General features: G+C 34.7%; 1 protein-coding gene across 2 annotated transcripts in view; it reads right to left on the bottom strand.

Annotated features, from left to right (window-relative positions):
* Positions 1–19,332, bottom strand: part of LOC100891819 (phospholipid-transporting ATPase ABCA1) — a 74,096-nt gene that overhangs the window by 47,896 nt on the left and 6,868 nt on the right. For both annotated transcript variants that reach the window (XM_030996818.1, XM_030996819.1), the window contains exons 3-6: positions 15,629–15,722; positions 12,723–12,864; positions 10,955–11,130; positions 7,095–7,219 (exon numbers count right to left, since the gene is read on the bottom strand). In XM_030996818.1, the coding sequence (XP_030852678.1) occupies positions 7,095–7,219; positions 10,955–11,130; positions 12,723–12,864; positions 15,629–15,722 (537 nt within the window). The remainder of the gene's footprint in view (positions 1–7,094; positions 7,220–10,954; positions 11,131–12,722; positions 12,865–15,628; positions 15,723–19,332) is intronic.

The following is a 19,332-nucleotide window of genomic DNA, read 5'->3' as shown; positions in this document are numbered from 1 at the left end:
GCAGAAGAGGAGAAAACATTGCTTTTCAGTAAATATTCTCAAATACCAAATAACACTAACTCTAAAATCACACACGCTCTCTCTCTCTCTCTCTATCTTTAGTCGTAGTTGTACATTAGTCCATGGCATTTACTCTCCTTTTTTTACTATAATAAAAGTCACTTGATCTCACCTCTAATATTTTTGTTCTTCTCCCTATGAATAAAATATATTTTTATCCAGAAGTGAAAAGGTTAGCAAAACATTTCTACAAACAATGGTTGCACATTCTGACTAAAAAAAAGGTTGTTGCTCTAAACAACGTTTCCCTAATACATCCATAAACATAACTGTCCATTCAGATGCAGACAGCTAGAGATCAAAATCTATGCTGCCCCCCTAGGCTGCATTCAAAAATCTATGGTTTTGTCAAAAACATCTTTATAACCACAACTCTGCCTTTGTTTGAGATCAGCAATCTCGATCAAACCAGGGACTTGGGATATCCCAAGTCCCTGATCAAACATGTTCAAATTTACAACCTGCAGAAAATTTCATGGACACAACCTTAACTGTAAAAACCGAACCATCCTTCTGTTTTACTTATTCAGTTAAATCTGATCCGGGTCTAAAAACGTCTTTATGAACAGAAAAACTTAGCTTTTACATTGACTTCCTTTGTTAAACCAGATTTTAGACAAAAGGTTAAAACCAGCATCGGTTTAGATTTAAGTAGAAAATGGGCTAATGTGTTTCATAACCCTGAGCCTGGGAAGAGCAATGCTTTAATATGAACGCAGCTCAAGTTCATTGTCTAAGGTGTGACGTACCAAACACATGTGCCAATCTGCTTTACTAGCAGGTTGGCACAATGTCAAAAATTCATCCCAGGGTTAGAAACGTCAGAGCTGTGACGTCACCCAAACACTATTCCCCTTGCGTCTGTTCTATACTGAAAAACATCTGCATATCAATATTGCACCAATACTTTGTAAATTTATAGGTCATGATAAGGAGAAAACATGATGGTGCAGGGATTGAGATTAACCCAGAATGAAAGGCTCAGAATTCAATTTGAAAAAATTGAATGCATCTTGACAAAATAGATTTTTGTTATGGACAGCATTAATTCCCTGATTAATTTTCTTTCTATTATATAGTGATTTGATGACTGCAACTAAATGGTTCAGAATTCAGTTTGCAAAATGTGAATATTTAAAGATATTGATAATCTTCAAATAGAATTTCCTTCAAAGACATAGATATAAAGGGACCGGGACCCCCCCCCCCCCCCAAGAAAATCAAATTGTCAAGTGATAATGTAATTTTCCTTTCAAAACAATGAAATTTTCAAAAATGTGAAATTTATAAACATCAAAGATTAACACATGTCTCATTTTATCTTTTCCATTTTCTGCATTACTCTTTACTATGCAAATTAAAAACAAAAACCTTTTGCTCTTTCTTGACCTTTCAAAGTAAAACTCAAATATTTTCCTTTTCATTCAAAACTATGACATGTGCTTTTTCCATACATCTCTTATGGATTGAAAGGACTATTCCTAGTCTCAAGTAGCAATACACGAGTTTCTCTATGATGATCTTTCTCAAAATAACTCATTTACATACGATCTCATATGCTTTTGTGTGCATTTCAGCATTTGTTTGAATAATTTATTGATCACAGCAGTCTGTCATCCTGTGACATGCAAACACATCACATAAGGTATAGATCTCATTTCATAATATCCAGGCCCTAAAGTGAGCGAATAAATTAACTGAGCCAAAAGAAAAGAAGGTGGAAATGTCACCACTTTACTAATGACCCATGCACTGTATATTAAGAGCTCACTGTTGCTAGGAAATAGACTGTGGATAGCTCTATTTTTTATGTTGATCATCTACAATCCATTAGTCAATACAGTTCCTAATGCATTGTAGATGGTCATTATGAATGTAAAATTCTTACTGGAAATGTTCATTTGTACATGTACATGTACATTTTAACTGTGCTGTGTAGTAGATAGCGTGTACATGATGTGGAAGGATACTAAGTACAGGTCTTCAACACACAAGTGGTCAAGGACAAAATGAGCTGACACTCAAAGTGAATTTAGCAGCAGTCCATTGTATTAAACTTACAAGATGTTTTATCATGGCGTTTTAATGATGACTAATGCTTTTTATTCTAGAAAAAAAAAATTGGTATCATGTAAAAGTATGTTTTAAGCAGAGACATATGAAGATGAAAAATACATCAACAGTCTGAAATAATGCATTTATTGAAATGAATGAGAGCATTGGATGAGAGCTTTATTAGATGACCATCACTGATCAACTACCCTAATATCTAACACTAGTACAAAAATACATTGGAAATAAACAATGTATCATTAAATTTGTGATGCTTTTGATGCTTAGGTTTTGGCTTCGATATAATCACATCTTTAGGTTCCAAGGACGAATCACAGTTTTTAACAGATCTATTATGAGGAAGAAGGACATTAACTACCTAACTATATAACGGTATATATATATATAAATATTTATTTATGTAAACAACGTGATGTACTACCCTCAGCCTTTGAGCAGACGTACATGTACCAGTATACTGTACATTTTATATGCAAATGAGTGAAACCCACAAATAATTCTGAATTCCATGTAACCACTCTAAATTCATGAGCAAATATAAACCCTGTATTGTATATAATGTACCCGGTATGTAAAGTATGATCCTACATGTAGATTGGAAAGGAGGCATTTTGTCAAATTCCAATTTATATTCATACCAGTTAATTAACAAGTATATTTCAGAAATCTCTTCAGAATACCAGATTGTCAATACTGAATATTTGTTTCTTTAAATAGTAAAGAAAATGGAGAAAAAAAAAATCATGCAAGTATAGTGAAATTCTTGTTAAGCAAATACAAGAACAAGAATCATCATATGGCATTCACTCCATATTTGAAGGTCTAAATTAATTCTGTTTGATCTTAGCTGACATTATAATCAAGTGTTCATTGAATAACAAAATACTTATGAAACCTTCAGAAAATAAAGAGCTTGGCTAAACCCTATTCAAATTTGTGCAAATACAAGAGAACAAGAATCATCTGATGGTTTTCACTCCATATTTGGGGGTATAAATTAATTCCCTTCGCTCTTAGTTGATATTGTAATCAAGTGTTTATGAAATTACACAACACTTATGAAACCTTCAGAAAGTAAAGTGCTTGGCTAAACCATATTCCTGCTAATTGCTCAATGATAGTTTCTCTTTCAATTCGTAGGATCACGAGTCATTTCCTGTGGAAGGAATGATGATTACAACAACTACAAATAAAAACGGTAGCACAGCCAGCTAGGAGTCCCATGCTAATTGATTATCATGTGATTTGGCTTTCAGCCTGTTAGTTAAGACAAAATAACATGTGAGTTCCGAGAAGAATGCAAAGAGGAAAGAATAGTGTTCAATAGCTAAAAGTAAATGTTTACATTGTATGTTTTTATCAAAGTTGACTGCCTTTGGGAAATGTGTATGTGATACAGCCCCCCCCCCCCCCTCCCCCCCCCCCCAAAAAAAGAGGGAATTCAACTTTCACAAAGGCTGGGTAAGGCACATGTCAGAGGTTCCTCCCAGAAATGGGCCAAATATATTAATTATTCTTTCACTTTTTAAGTTCATCTTCATGTACCTAACCCAGGGCTTCAATAAATATTACATGAAGTGGGACTGCAATGCCAATATTTTTGTAATACTTCATTTTCTAAACAGTTTGAAGAATAAGGCATGCTGCTAAATTTAGCAATTTAATTTGCAACATCCAGTGGGTAGATCCTGCATGTTCTTATACAGCAAAGAAATTATTGAATTTTCTCTCCCATATTCCCCAACTTCCCCTCCCCAGAATTAACAAATTACTAATCTGCAACCCCCTATTAAGCCTAGATGGTGTTGTAAATGCAGATGAACACCATTTTAGTAAGGGTGGTATCATAACACAATGTTATACATATATTTATTTTAACATTGCAGTTACAAGTACAGCTTAGAGTTAGATTGATATAGGCCTACTGTTATCAATCTTACAGTTACAGGTTACATGTTACAGTTACATTGTATATGTAGTATAGTTTAGTTTGTATACTCTTTAGTATTTGTACAATTTTTTTGTTATTATACTCATTATGTTTATACTCAGCTCTTTTCCCTATCTATATGTAACATATGTTTTATGGACCTCTGCCTTGTGCAGCAGAGTCTGAAATAAAGTTCTGAATTGAATTGAATTGAATTGAATAACCACTCAACATGACGTAGCTAAATGTAAAAGTCCAGACTGCCCTCTTATGCTATGAGCTGTACGTTCACAGACCAGATCCCCTCTACATACATGTACACATGCAATTCAAAGGCAATTTCATTCAATTGCCTCATGGCTAAAAATAGCTCCTTTCAATAAACACCCTGCTAAAGTACATACAGGAAATGAAGAACCGCAATGCAATTATACTAACTGTTTAATGTTAGTAGGGTTGTTAGGAAGTATTAATATTTAACTTATACTTGCAGTGGATACTTAATAGCTATTTATGTGTCTTTATCCTGTATTAAATTACTCTCAGTTTTGATCGTTTCCTGAGGATGGTAAAAAAGATTTTTGGATTAAAATGAAAAGGAATAACTACTCATATAAAGAGTTTAGGCCATGAAGATAATAGATATTCTGACCAAACTGTTTAAATACATTTTGTAATTGTATTAATAATGCTCTAATTCATGTTTCTAATCATGATTATTTCACTAAGTAGGCAACACCGGTAGGCAAACTTTGATTTTACCACATTAAACAACCGCATAAAAAAGGTTTGCTCATTCCTGGAGATAAAATCAATAGCAGAACCCTTTTTGAAATCCTACGGGTTCTACTTCAAAATGGTTGTTTCTAATGCATTCAAATGTACATGTATCTCCATTTCTATGTGTATGGGTAATAATAGAATAACGCTTTACTTCCCACAAAACTAAGCCCTAGGTCAAACGTAAAAATACATGTTTAAGAATAGCATCCATCCTTGCTCATCCTTGCATATGGTGCTGATGTAGTATGCACATACATGTATATTCTGGTGTTACCGGTACATGCACATGATGATGCTACCTCTTTTTATGCCACACAAATAATCCCCCTGTGCGACATTATATTTATCATGGGATGGATATATAAATGGCTTTGAGATTATTGAGCAGTTTCCAGTCCAAGATTAACCCATACTGGTGTTGAAAGGGTTTTCATTGAGCTAATCAAGTCCGGAAATCAATCATTGTGCAAGGTACCACTGTCCAGCACAAAGCAATCCCTCCATCAATTGGTGAATATCAAGTATCACTTTGTGCAAAATTGCATGTGTGGCTAACAAGCAACCTTGCAGAAAGGCAAAGAAAGCAATCCAAGTGTTAAATGCACCTGCGCAATTATGCCTTGATGAAAACTACTGTATTTGTAATGAACCATTTTTTTTTTGCCCAATATCGCCATATTCTGTAACACCATCATATCTGCATCAAATGCAAGAACGTGTACAATTGTAAAACATCCAATATTTTGAAATCTTTAGCTTGTCTCTCACTGATTCAAATGATATTTTTGTTGTTTTTTTGTTTTTTTAAATGTAAAACTCCATGATCAATCTGCTTAAATATGAATGTTTTTCTATTACTTATGAGTGAAACAAATGCAAACTCAAATTGAAATTGCTCTATATCCAAAATCTTCTCCTTAATTGACATCATTATATCACCTAATGAGAGCTATACCAGCTACATCTCTCCACAAAATAAACTCATTAGTTAAAGATGATATCATCCTAATGACCTTACTGGCCTTCAGCCTTCAGACATATAGTGCACAATCAACTACTTGTTCATGTACTCGTTCTTTCATTTTCATAATGTTCTTATTCATAAACCATCTCTTTATAATTTTCAAGGTTAATACAAAGATGTACATGACCAATCAGATGAACTTCTTAAGTCATCTATAATGTTGTTTCACTCTTGAAAAGGATTTGCTTGAGTCTGAATACTTACAAGACATAGTTTGTTTAAAAGTATGCTTCTGAGAATCTCCACATTCATCCACAATATTTCTTTACCATACAACCTGAGCTGTGCTGTATCATAATATATTTTAATATAATTTCTCCTTATCCAATTTACATCTTTATTTCGGTTCTGCCTTAAGAGGATGAAGACTGACAGAGAGACTCAAAGTAGACTTATAAGGACTTTTCGGATGTTTACAAGTCTGCAGGTAGGATATTGTTGTTTAAAAAAAAAAAAAAAAAAAAACCTCTACTTCACAGTACACATTCATGTATTTAAATGTGTAACAGGTAAAAGTGACAATCTTTAAGCTACTTAAACCCCTGTCAAATCTTTTTTTTTTTAAAGCATGACTACTAACTGTTGATTGAAAATTCTTGCAGCTGCATGTCAAATACATGTACCGTTAAAGTTGAGTATATAATTTTATGTGTTTTTTTGTTTTGATAATAAAGTGTGTCATCTCATTTCAGCATCATTTAGCTCCATGCAAAACGGAAGCCCACATGGAATTCAAAGGCTGCAACAAGAATCACAGCATGCATTACTACTGTATAGGCCTACTAAACACTGTTTTACCAAAGAATGATTACCTAGTGATAATCACCTAGTTCTAGTTCTCATACACATTAAAAAATATTGAATAAATAGATACATCGTGGAGAAATATTATCATTTTGCAGATAGGATGATTATTTTCATGTTCTTTGTTACATATCAAATGTTAGATTAACGTTGATTTCCAATAAGAATGATGAGAAGATTATTTGCACCAAGGCACTTTGATAACTGCAAAATCAATAATTGCCGATAAAATTTCAAAGGACTTCATATTTTCACCACAGAAATAATCTTGCTCCCCAAAACTTTGGGATCAATTTTTCCAACAAGTATTAGTCTTCAAACTGTAACAATATACTGTTAAAATAAATTTTCCAAGTAAAAATTAAAAAAAAAAAAAAAAAAAAAAAATCATTTTCCCCTTTAAACGTGGCTAAAGATTACCTCTGCAGGGTTTGGTCTTGAGGCTAGGATGGCATCTGCAACATCAGGAGACAGACCCACTTGACTTTTAAGGTAACTACGCACTGCAGCTGGGTCGTCCAATAAACCACTCAAAGATGACAGATCTGAAAGTGAGAAATCATTAATGACATCCGTTAGCTGGAGTTAAAGATATGTTAAGGATACATGAGCTGCATCTACACAGCAAACATCATCAATTTTTTTCACATTCCAGTGTTTCGCCGGTAGTTGCAAAACGGCTAACGACAAACTCGACGAAAAATCTAAATAAAAAAATCCACCTCTGGATTTTTTTTTGTAAATGCCTGCCAAAGTTTCACTGATTTTTTGCGGGAAATTGGAGAAGGAGATGGAGAAGAAAAGAGAAGCAGAGAGAGAGAGAGAGAGAGCAAGGAAAGAAAAAGAAAAAGTCTATAAGGAGGTAGTGAAGAAAGACAATACGAGAAGATGGAGCAGATGAAACATAAAAAGATGAGGAGGAAGAAGAAAAAGAAGAAGAAGAAAAAGAAGAAGAAGAAGAAGTTGAAGATGTATAAAGATGAACAAGGCAAAGGCATTGCCCAAACATTCTTAGTAATTCTAGCTTTTAAATAAAGTATCATCTACACTACTTTAAACCCTGAATTTCCAACTAGTATGAGCATTTCAGTATCGACTGCAACTAGCCCTTCTATTTCATTTCAAAACATCTGGTAATGCCTCAGGACTATATTTATCATAATGCATGCAGTACACATGTCTGTCTATCTCTTGGCTGCCTGTTAACATTCAAGTCATTCTGTAATGTCATTCCGGCAAGGCGACAAGAATAACATCCCTCAATTCTCAATAGGCCTGTCTCCATTAGCTCGAGTTTGCCAATCTGATTCAGGAAATTAGCCTGAAGTTATAAATCGCATCTCCATCAGCTCGAAACTAGAGCTCGAGAAATTAGCTAGCTCAGGTTTGGGTCTGGTGGAGTCGAACCGGACAAATAGCAGGCTAGTTTGCTAACTCGCCCTAGAAATCTTGGGAAAATTTCCCAAGCATATAGCCTTCTATTTGCGTCTTCACCTGCCATATAAATAGCCCAATATTTCATGAATCGGATCAGAAATAGCGGGCTATTTGGGAAACTCAAGCTGGTGAAAACAGGCCTATAGGAAGACTGAATTTAGGCTGGATTGGGTTGCATCATACCACTCTAATCCTGTTCAGGGAAATCAAGGTATCTCTTTGATGTGTTCACACAGAGCAAATTTGACATTATTTTGAAAACTAAATTTAGGCTGCATTGGGTTGCGTCATATCACTGTAATACTTCAGGAATTTGAGGTACATCCCTTGGATGTGTTCACATGAGCAAGATGACATTTCAAATGACGTATCATGCTTCAGGAGACTGAGGCACACATGTATGAGTACATGCAGGATCTACCCACTGGATGCGTTCACACAAGCCAGCTGATGTCTCAAATGACATGTCATGCTACAGGGAATCTACAAATCTCTTGGACGCGTTCACACAAGCAAGTTAATATTCATATGTTAACATTTCAATCACGCTATAGCTCCCTCTGATATCATGTGCAAGCACATTTGTGTATTTATAGGAGCTACCAACACCTATGTTTACATTCCACAGCAGAATATGTGACCTGTCACTAAATACATGCATGTATGCAGCATCTGATAAAGACTTCATTTGTGTTTAGCTACTGTGCAATTCATAATGTATGTACAGGTATATGTAGCAATGGTTTCACATGAATATACAGTGTAACTATACACTAGCTCCCTTAAACTTCCTCACCAATTCCTGTCTCTTTCCTCCTACAAATATACCAGAGTTAATTAGTAATTGGTTCCTTTTAACTTTATTTTTCTGAATATCTGCCGCAGGTACTTTTTAAAGTACATCATTTTTTAAACTAAAATGCAATGTTATCACATTACTGGTACTTCATTTTTTTGTTAAATGAACTCATTAACTTTTATTCAGTGTCAATTCAAGTTAGGGTTGAGAAGATGGTTGGGATTAAATCTAGGAATAAATCATCATTTTCTGGACAAAATACCTTTATATGAGGAAATGAAAGAGCATATGAACAAGAAGAAAAGAAACACTGTGAATGCAATACATCTGCCTTGAATACACTCTATGCCTGGGGCATAATGTAGGCAGCGCATGATGCATTAGTTTGCATTGCCTTTATTGACTTAAAAGTCATGTACTCAATAATGCAATTAGCCCGCCATCTTGGTTTACCGATGATAAAGGTTCAGGATGTATTGTCCATGCAGGGAGTTTCGTTAAGATGGACACAATAGGGAAAATATCAGACACAGGATCAATCATGAAAGATATACATAAAAGACTAATGATTTTCATGAAAAACATCTTTCTCATACGATTCAAACAATCTTGATTGATACCGTTCTCTCCTTACAGGTACCAGCAAGCTTTTTGAGTTAAAAATGACAAAGATTGAGTTGTGCATAAAATCTACCATAACCCATCGCCTACAGTAACGGGGTAGCTCCTGTATTATAGCCTATGGGAATGAAGGAATTCAGTAGTCAACAGGTTAAAGCTAATCTTGAGGTCTGGTATGGGAATTGCATGTTGAGAGAACAAGGCTATAATTCAGTCTGGGTTGTTTATCCTGCAGGAGATTGATTGTTTGAACCAGTAAAATAAAAACGATCTCACAAAAACTTGCTGGAAATCATCTTCAATAAAAACCACAACTCTCATTTGCACATGGTGTCCTGCATTTAGTACAGTACATGGTGTTGGGCCTACTTACCTTGATTTCCTTATCTTTCTATACTCATTACTCAGCCCCCTATACATTTTCTACCAAAATCGTTCGGCACATGTCATTATTTCTAATCTTGAACATTGAACAAGATAGGAGAAACATTTCCCTCTTTGAAACAAATATATCATCAGCCATTTGCTTTTATCCGTTATCTTGATGTAACAAACAATTTGGATAGATTAATTCATTACGGACCACAAAATTTTGAATAGCAAAGTAAAATCAACTCACTAATCTCAGAGGAAGATAAATGCTAACAATGTTCACCTTGACAAATCTTAAGGAGTTAACAAACAGGACATGAAATGTTCACTTGTTCATTAGACTTTGCACTGAAGGAAGATAAATCTGATACTGTCTGGTGTTTACGAAGATTTCAGAATAGATAGTTTGTCACCCACTATGGTATTTCCTCCTAATTATGGCACTTGAAATAGATTTTTTTTTCTTCTTCCCATATCTTAAACCATATACCGAAAAAGGAAGCATAGTCAGAGCTCTGTTGCATCTAATTAAAGAAAAAGATTGGGGTGGGGGAAGTTTGAGTTGATTGGCTTCAAGCTCGAAGAGATAAAATGTTAACCCATTTATTGCCAGGATTAGAAGGAGAGGGAGGTGGGCAATACACATTGGATAGAAGCATACACTTCATGTTTTACTTAATGATAATTTTGATGGGGGGAGGGGGGGGGGATATTGGTAGGAGAGGAGGTACAGTTTGTGTTGGGGCAAGTAAAGTCTGTAGTGGGAAAAGTAAACTGGATGGTGGGGGAAGTAAACATTTGATGGTATATCAGAGCAAGTTAATGATATATAGGGTCAAGTCAAGTCAAGGGTAAGTCAGATTTTGTTGCAGTGAAGTGAAATCAGTGATTGGCAAGTGTACCTCGGGTTTGGGAAAGTGTGATCCTCATAATTACTATTACCCCCCCCCCCCCCTCCCCCTCCCCTCCTCCTGCTCCTCATCACCATCCTCCTCCTCCTCATTACCATCCTCTTCCTCCTCCTGCTCCTCTTCATCATTATTATAATTACCTGGTAATGAAGGGCTGCCAGGGTCTACTTGTGCCCTGTCCCACCAGTCATTGCCCCTATTCAACCAGTCCCCCTGGCGCTCCAGGTCACCTAGCTGAATCAAGATCTTCTCCACATCATCTACAAACGTCTTGTTACCCAAGATCTTCTGGATGTCTTCTATAAGAATAGATAACCTGTGAGAGGGAGAGGCAAGGTTCAATTACAGTAAGTAGGGAATAAGTGCAAACACATGTAATCCCTTGTCTTTTGATATTCTAAACCAATTTTATAGCTTACATGTACATTGTAAAGCAATAGTCATTACAATATTCTACACCTAATATTCAAACAAACTCCTGTGGAATATATGCATGCTTACCAACCTCATCAAGACTTATGGATGTCATGGATAGGTTCAATCAAAGTTGGTATGTTTAATGAGTTTGAAGACATAATATAGTCTATAATTGTGTGTTTTCAAAAGATCATTTGAAATGAAAGATGTGAAATTTGAGTATTTATCTATCATTGTCATGGTATGAAGCTTTTGTGTTCTTAATTTCTTCACTCATTGACTACATACTTACAAAGATGACATATTTTAGAAAAATAAGTAGCAACCAACATGCTTATAATATGAAGATGAAAACCCAATAAATTGTATACATTTATTTGATTATTCTGCACCAGGAATTCTAATCAGATATCTAGATAGTTCATCTAATGATCTAATACCAAATATTTAGGCCATTAATTTCTGGAATTAGTATCTCACTCTACATTCTGAAAAAAAAAAGCCTAAAAAAAGTTCAAACATCACTATTTCCCACATTGGTATTTGGTAATCCCTTTAAATTCAATCTAGCACACAACGACCACTGAGTCATCCCCCCCCCCCAAAAAAAAATAATAAATAAATAAAAAAAATTAAAAAAAAAAAAAAAAAAATTGACCATCAAACTAATATCCTACTATAAAATGTAATCAAAATTGAGGAAGTTATGGGAAGTCACGGAAAAGGGAAATCCCTAATCAAAAAGTCAGATCATTCCAGTGAAAATAACATTTTGGTTCTTTTGTTACACAGACAATCAAACATCACGCTGTGTACAGTACATGATCCGCCGTGGGCAAACAACTTTTGAATAAATGGGCAAGAGCTTTTGTATTTGTGACGAAAACGAAAGCAGGGAAGAAACCTGTTCCAAGGCAATTATTTACTTTGCTAATAACTACATTCAAGTCCCAATCTTCTCCTGGTACTGTTTGTACCACCAAAATAAATCATAAAAAGTTGGGGGGGGGGGGTCCTCTCATAATTTTCATACAACTGCAATGGAGCTTTTCACATTTCCAAGCAGATATTCACTATAAAAATGGATCTTTACTTTTAAATACTTTGTTCAAAACTAGATTAATTTAATACTCATAAAGCCTTCATGTAAAAAATAAAATGAACATATATGAACAACTAAATTCACAAAAGGGGAGGAGGAGGGGGAGGGGTCGTGTCACATTTTACACCATTACAGTATTTTTTGTCAAGACCTTGAATATGCCAAACTCTTCTATCCAGGTGCTCTGTAGGAGGCTACTGACTGAAATGTCTACTCAGACTAAAGAAACAACAGTAAGAAACATTTAAAAATAAATTTCACACAGCAATGAATCTGGATAGTAAGCATGGCCCAAACTCAAATCTGAGAAAGAAACATAAGGGACTATTTTATCATTAAATGTTCAACTTTGGCAACGAATAAAAAATATAATGAAGAGATTATTTTACTTGGCTTGGGAAAAGTCGTTGACTTTGCCTGGGACGTCGCTTTCTAGCTCGTCTTTGCGGCATGAGTTGAGAGTATCACACATGAGAGACTGAAGGAAAGGAACCATTCCAGCTGAAGGCATCGCTTTGGCTGAAAAATGACCTGCAGATGATTGGGAAAAAAAGAAGATAAAAGATGTTATTCATTAAAATTGAATGAACAAAAAGTGCAATAGACATTCTACGGGCTATAAGATGTAGAAAATATCCATTTTCTTCGGTATCTTACATTTATATCTAGCACTTGCTTCATGAATAGACTTTAAATTCTCAATATGAAAAATACATTTTCATGTTTTTGTAGTAGGAGGATGCCTCAATTACTTTTATTTACAAAATGTCAAACGGCCATTGTCTCTGATTTCTGAAAAATTGTGGAATGAAAATGAAAGATAAAATTTGAAATTTTACAGAGATTTCGACCTTACACTGTATTAACAGTCATAAGTAATATAAAACCTAATGATCAAGTAAACCTGTCTGAATACCCCAGCTCATTTTGCAAAATGTACTGAACTCTTGAATATGCAGGAGGTACAAATGTACAATGTACGTGTAGATACATTAACCTACAAAAGACATGTTTTGGGGGAACTTTAGTACTTTACCAGAATATGGCTTCCTTTCTTAGAGTTTGTACTCTCTAAATCATGACGCATTAACAATGAACATACAATAATAATAATAATAATAAACCATTCTTATATAGCGCATATCACAAAAATCAATTGAAGTCCCTATGCGCTCAGAAAAAAGAAAAGAAGGGATAATAGCAGACATGAGGGAAGACGAGAAAGAATAACTGCTTTGTCATAACATTGTAATAATATAACAAACAAACAAAGGTGTTTTTAAGAGACAATATATGTACAATGTACATCACAATTTTTACAGGGTACATGAATGTCCCAATGATTGAGATCAACACAAACTAAAAAAATTAGGGTAAATACATCCTGTAACCTCAATAGAGTGATGCAGGTATTACCGTTAAGCTATTGTGCCCATTCTTGTATTGTGTGAAAAAGGATACACCTTTTGTTTATAGGATGTTTTTTTATTTCTATGGCCTTGCTGTCAATGAAAATCAATGATGCGTGATCGACATAGACTGTGACCTTAACACAATTGTAGTACACAGCATCACCATACTTCGTCACACATGTAAAGATGATTTGTTTACTGGTACATGTTCTGTACCTAAATGTTTGGATTTGCTTTTATCATTGGTTCAGAGCCAACAGGGCATCTGTTATATGAGTTCTTGCCATTATGCTCCAAACAGACAATACAGTATGTTATATGTTGTGTAGAAACATTTCAATTTATACCGTGTATGAGATTCTGAATTCCTTATCAAATTTTAGAGACTCTCTCATTCAACAAGGCTCACAAAGCGCTGTGCAATATACAGTTAACCAACTATTCATACTGTACCCCCTTGTACAGTAAATTTGATATGTTTTATCTGTTTTTTCGTAACTTTGTTGAATTCTTTTAGATGTACGGTAAGCTTTAATACTGTATGTCACATTCTCAAGAAACATCTAGATTGGGAGAAATAAAATGTTCACATACTTAAAAAAATGTAACAACTTGGCAAGGGTATGAATTATTTAGTCTTTAAAGGTAAAGACCAGTATGAAATGGAAGCTCTCATTACCAATCATGTGAAAGAATATGTTTTGACTAATACATGATGATACAAAATTTGCCGGGAAACCGCCTACTAATTCATATATTTGGTAAATTTGTTTCTCTCATGGTCTGTGAGAGATATAGGGTAGTCCCATATACATCTTTCTGTGTATTGTGCTTGTAACTTTACGAAGAATGGGCCAAATTTCTTATCATTTTGATGATTCCAGAACCTTGCAGATGCTAGATGCTAGATGATCAACCTTTTCTGATTGATTCCACAACATTTCTTTCACAATGCAATCGCATGACCATAACTGGTCTTTACCTTTAATTATTAAAATGTACATGTATACTCTGTCCGAGTCAGAGTTACATACATCTACATGTATAGTACATGCAGGTGCAACCATGGTGCAACACTGGTGACTACGGTATCTCTTCCCTCGTATTCGTATTGTATCCGGGTGTATTATTATAATGATTGTTTTTCAAGGTGCCATTGACAAGGTGATTCAACCATAGATGGATTGAAAGCTTCCCTAATAGATAAGGAGTACTGTACATGCACAGCGGCTGGCAGGGTACAGTACATGTATGTCTATAAAGTGTAGGCCTACAAGTACACTACAGTTTTTAGTACAAAATACACTGTATATATACTGTAGGCCTACGGGCTATACTGTAGGTCCCTCCTTGATTTCTATTTCTCCTTGTCCTCAAAGATTTTGAAAGCCTGTTAAATTTTCCAGGACATTTTAATCTGCATATCCATGTACATGTAGATCTACATCTAGTTTACAATCATTTGTTGTACTTGGATACAGAATGTGATAACAATTCCTGAAATTTATCACAAGAGCAGAAAGTGTGAACACGGTTCCTTACATGATTTAATACACAAACAATATGAATTGATAGAGCTTCTGACATTGTAACTATCACACAAAAAACAGAAAATGTACTTGTATGAACGCAGCTTCTGGCATGAATACAATCACACCAAACAATGTGAACATAACCTGACATGATCTCTAGATATTGACTTCCATGTCCATTCCTGTTTAAACTTTGATGACAATCAAAGAAACACATTTGTGAACAGAGCTCTTCATATGATACTGTACATGTGCATCACATATAAACAATATGAACAGAGCTCAGAACATACAGTACTTCCTATCACTATAATGTGAACAGAGCTCCTGACATGATCTCTATTGACTTACATTCATGCTTGAATTCTGGAGGCTCATCCCTTCTGACTGCCGCCAAAATAATGAAGATTACCAACGGCCAAAGTAGCTCTATCAGTATGCGAATCTGAAATGAGCAAAAGAAAAAGCAAAAAACATTATAACTACATTGCAGACTGCTCTCATCTCAAGACAACGACAACAACAAAAACAAATGAGTACTAGTACTTTGCAATTTGCCTATGATAAACAATAATGTAGCTCTAATGCTATGATATACATGTATTAAAAAAAAACATGAAACAAAAGCAACAGAAAAAAAAAATCAGTGCTATGAAATATTTCAATACTAGACAATACAGGCAAAACTACCAGTACAAATATCTTTGGGAAAAATAATCTGTTTAGTTTTTTCAATTTGCATTAAAAATGAAACAAAAGAGTCTACAGCGTACATGAACATTGATGCGATATAGGGCTTAATATATGCACACATCTGTATCTCCAAAGACATCCAAGAAATCATTATATTAATGTTGAATCGTTGATGGCATGCACGTACCCAATGCATGTGCTTATAATTAAAAAAAGCTGGTCTTCAACTACGGTACAATATTTATACAACAAATGAAAGTAATGTTGATATTACATGTAAGGCTAGTTGATATGTAAAGTACTATTCAGCTGTCATTAGCACAGTACACATACATTTACATGTACATACATTGTATGTACACTGCAGCTTAAAAGCTGATCAATATGGTTATTAATACAATATACTAAAATACTTGACTTTTCAGTTCTAAGCAATAGTAAGCTGAGAAAGAATTCAAGATGAATATTACATTGGTCATATTATATTCCAGTTTCTTTCAACATTTAACAAGAAAACCCATAACCTCCACTTCAGCATTTCCTTGCAAAAAATGTATCTAAAGGAATAATTCTGCCATCTCCATCTCCAATGTACATACAGTGTACATGTACATGAAGATAGAAGCGATCATTTATGAAAGCTCAAATCGGCTTCTTGAAAATCATGCAACTCACAATACAATAGGAGCCATACATCGCTCCCAAAATCAAAGTCCATTCTCAAATCATATTTTGTGCCCGGTACTGTACTTATTCCCACCTATACAAAGAGCCCTCTGCCCCCCCCCCCCCCCCCCCCCCCCGGCCTCCCGGATGTGTTAAACTATAGAATAACATGATTCTCACAGAATACCTGTTCAGTACTTGACAATGCACAGACTATTGCCTAGGGACGTGATAGAATAGCTTTGATCAAATCGTTTTTCAGAATCAGATTTGTACAGGGATTTCAATCTTAATATTGGTCTGTATAGGAAACAGTACATTATGCAAGTACTCTCAAAGTCCTCTATTGGTTTCAAACTGTAATTTTGAAGAAGTTCACATGCAATATTTCATAAATCTTTATGAATTTTTATTTTGGACAATAATATTATAAATGACAAATACAACGGTTCTTTATGCTGTCCAAAATCAATTTATTTCTGTTAACTTTATGTTAAAGGTAAAGACCAGTTATGGTCAAGCGATTGCATTGTGAAAGAAACGATGTGGAATCGATCAGAAAAGGTTGATCATCTGGCATCTGCGAGGTTCTGGAATCATCAAAATGATAAGAAATTTGGCCCATTCTTCGTAAAGTTACAAGCACTATACACAGAAAGATGTATATGGGACTACCCTATATCTCTCACAGACCATGAGAGAAACAAATTTACCAAATATATGAATTAGTAGGCGGTTTCCCGACAAATTTTTTATCATCATGTATTAGTCAAAACATATTCTTTCACATGATTGGTAATGAGAGCTTTCATTTCATTTTTTGAAATTGGGGCATTTCCAATACTGGTCTTTACCTTTAAGCATCCAGATACACAACCTCCCATCAAACATGAAGTGGAGACCAGAAATACATTGTGCACTATACTACATGTATACACTGTAGCGGCCTTCAGTCAGTGAATATGCAAAATAATGTGCAAGTCACATCCCCAAACCAATTCCAAACCAACCAATCCTTGGCCATTCTGTGTAATGCAACATTTTTTTCTCGATCTGGTGACAGTCTTCTCAGTGTGACTACATGGCACAACTTCATGGTCGTTCATTACCACAAGTACCTGTGGGTAGAGGAGTGATGTTGAATAATACTAGATACATTTAATAAAGACCACATCATATCGAAAACAGAATGGAATGGTTTTCAAGGCCATTATGTTGAAATACATGCACACTGTACATGCAAGATAAAGTCTAAGATAAAGTCTAAGCCGAAACATAAATGCATCATGAAAAATATCATAATTATATACTGTAGCAATGGAAAATGTATTTTTTTAAATGAAGAAAGTGGGTAATGAAGATATATTTTCTTAGTAGAATCCACAATTTCAAAAAATACATATTTTTAATATCAGAATTTTCTTACAATGGTAACCATCCAATAATCAATTGCATTTGAAAAGGATTATACAAAAAATGCTGTTAAAGAGATTTTAAAAGGATTCTAGATTTTTTTAAACAAGAATTCTTTATCAGAACCCAGCTTGACTGAAACTGCAAAGAGGTTTATAAATGAAATTGCACCAGAAATCAAAGGTTTACTTGTGAGCTCCTTTAATTCCCATCAACTACTTGATCTAATTGTCTCTAAGAAATTAATTGGTTGCTAAGTTAATAACTTTTAATGGAAGCATGTCAGGTTCATGATGGAAGAGATAAGAGTCTCGAATGATCATATTTACATGTACTGTACGTCTCTTCCGATCAAAAGTTTGACTCCTGGTAGCCTTTATGGCAAAGTTTATCTCTATGACAGATAACAACGGGATACAGGTACATATGTATATCAAGTGAACTTTTACAATGGACTGCAAGACTACAATTTTGGAACCCTGATAAAGATTTTTGGGCTTTTGCATTGTGGGGAATGACACACAATTTCTTTTTAAGGAATACATACTGTACTTGTACAAAGAAGATATATTATTTTCAATACTCCACAAATGAATTTATAAATGAGTTGATAATTCATCTTTTTAAAGTACAGTACTACATGTACAGGGTACATGAAAGATCTCCATCTTAAGATTCTGTAATCAATCTGCACTGTCAATTAGGATTCTCACAAACAAGATAAGGAACATAATAACACGGTAGATGGGACATGGGGCCAACAAACTCTACATGTACATGTAGCTTCTTTACACCCAAAATGTGACCCTTTTGTCAGATTGTGATCTGCGATAATCAAAATGAAAACAAATTTAAACAATAGTTAACCTGATGTCCTATTTCTTTCCTACATGTATCTTCAAACCTTCATTTTCCCTCCTTTTTCTCTCAATGTGGAACTCCAATTAAAGGACATTGCAGAGATTTGCATGGATGGACATCTCAAACTTGTAAAAGGGCGAAAATGTTGTTCAAAAAATAAATTTACTAGTGAAAAGTTTCCAAAAAGCAGGGCTCCACACTAACTGTGTGAAGGGGGTCCAGATTTGAGATTTGTAATGTCTTTATACGTGAGGCCTACATGAACAATGTATGTAAATTTTAAAATTGTAAATGTTTTAAATTTTAGGGGCACGGACCTACATTCAAGGTGCCCATATGACCCAGGCACCTGTTGGTGTGGAGCCTGCCTAAAGTATGTTGGCAAAACATTCATTTATTTAATAGCAAACTTGCATTCTTTT

The sequence above is a fragment of the Strongylocentrotus purpuratus genome, unplaced genomic scaffold (genome assembly GCF_000002235.5).
Source record: "Strongylocentrotus purpuratus isolate Spur 01 unplaced genomic scaffold, Spur_5.0 spur5_scaffold_3, whole genome shotgun sequence".
NCBI lineage: Eukaryota > Metazoa > Echinodermata > Echinoidea > Camarodonta > Strongylocentrotidae > Strongylocentrotus > Strongylocentrotus purpuratus.
This window is presented reverse-complemented; position numbering and strand designations above follow the sequence as displayed.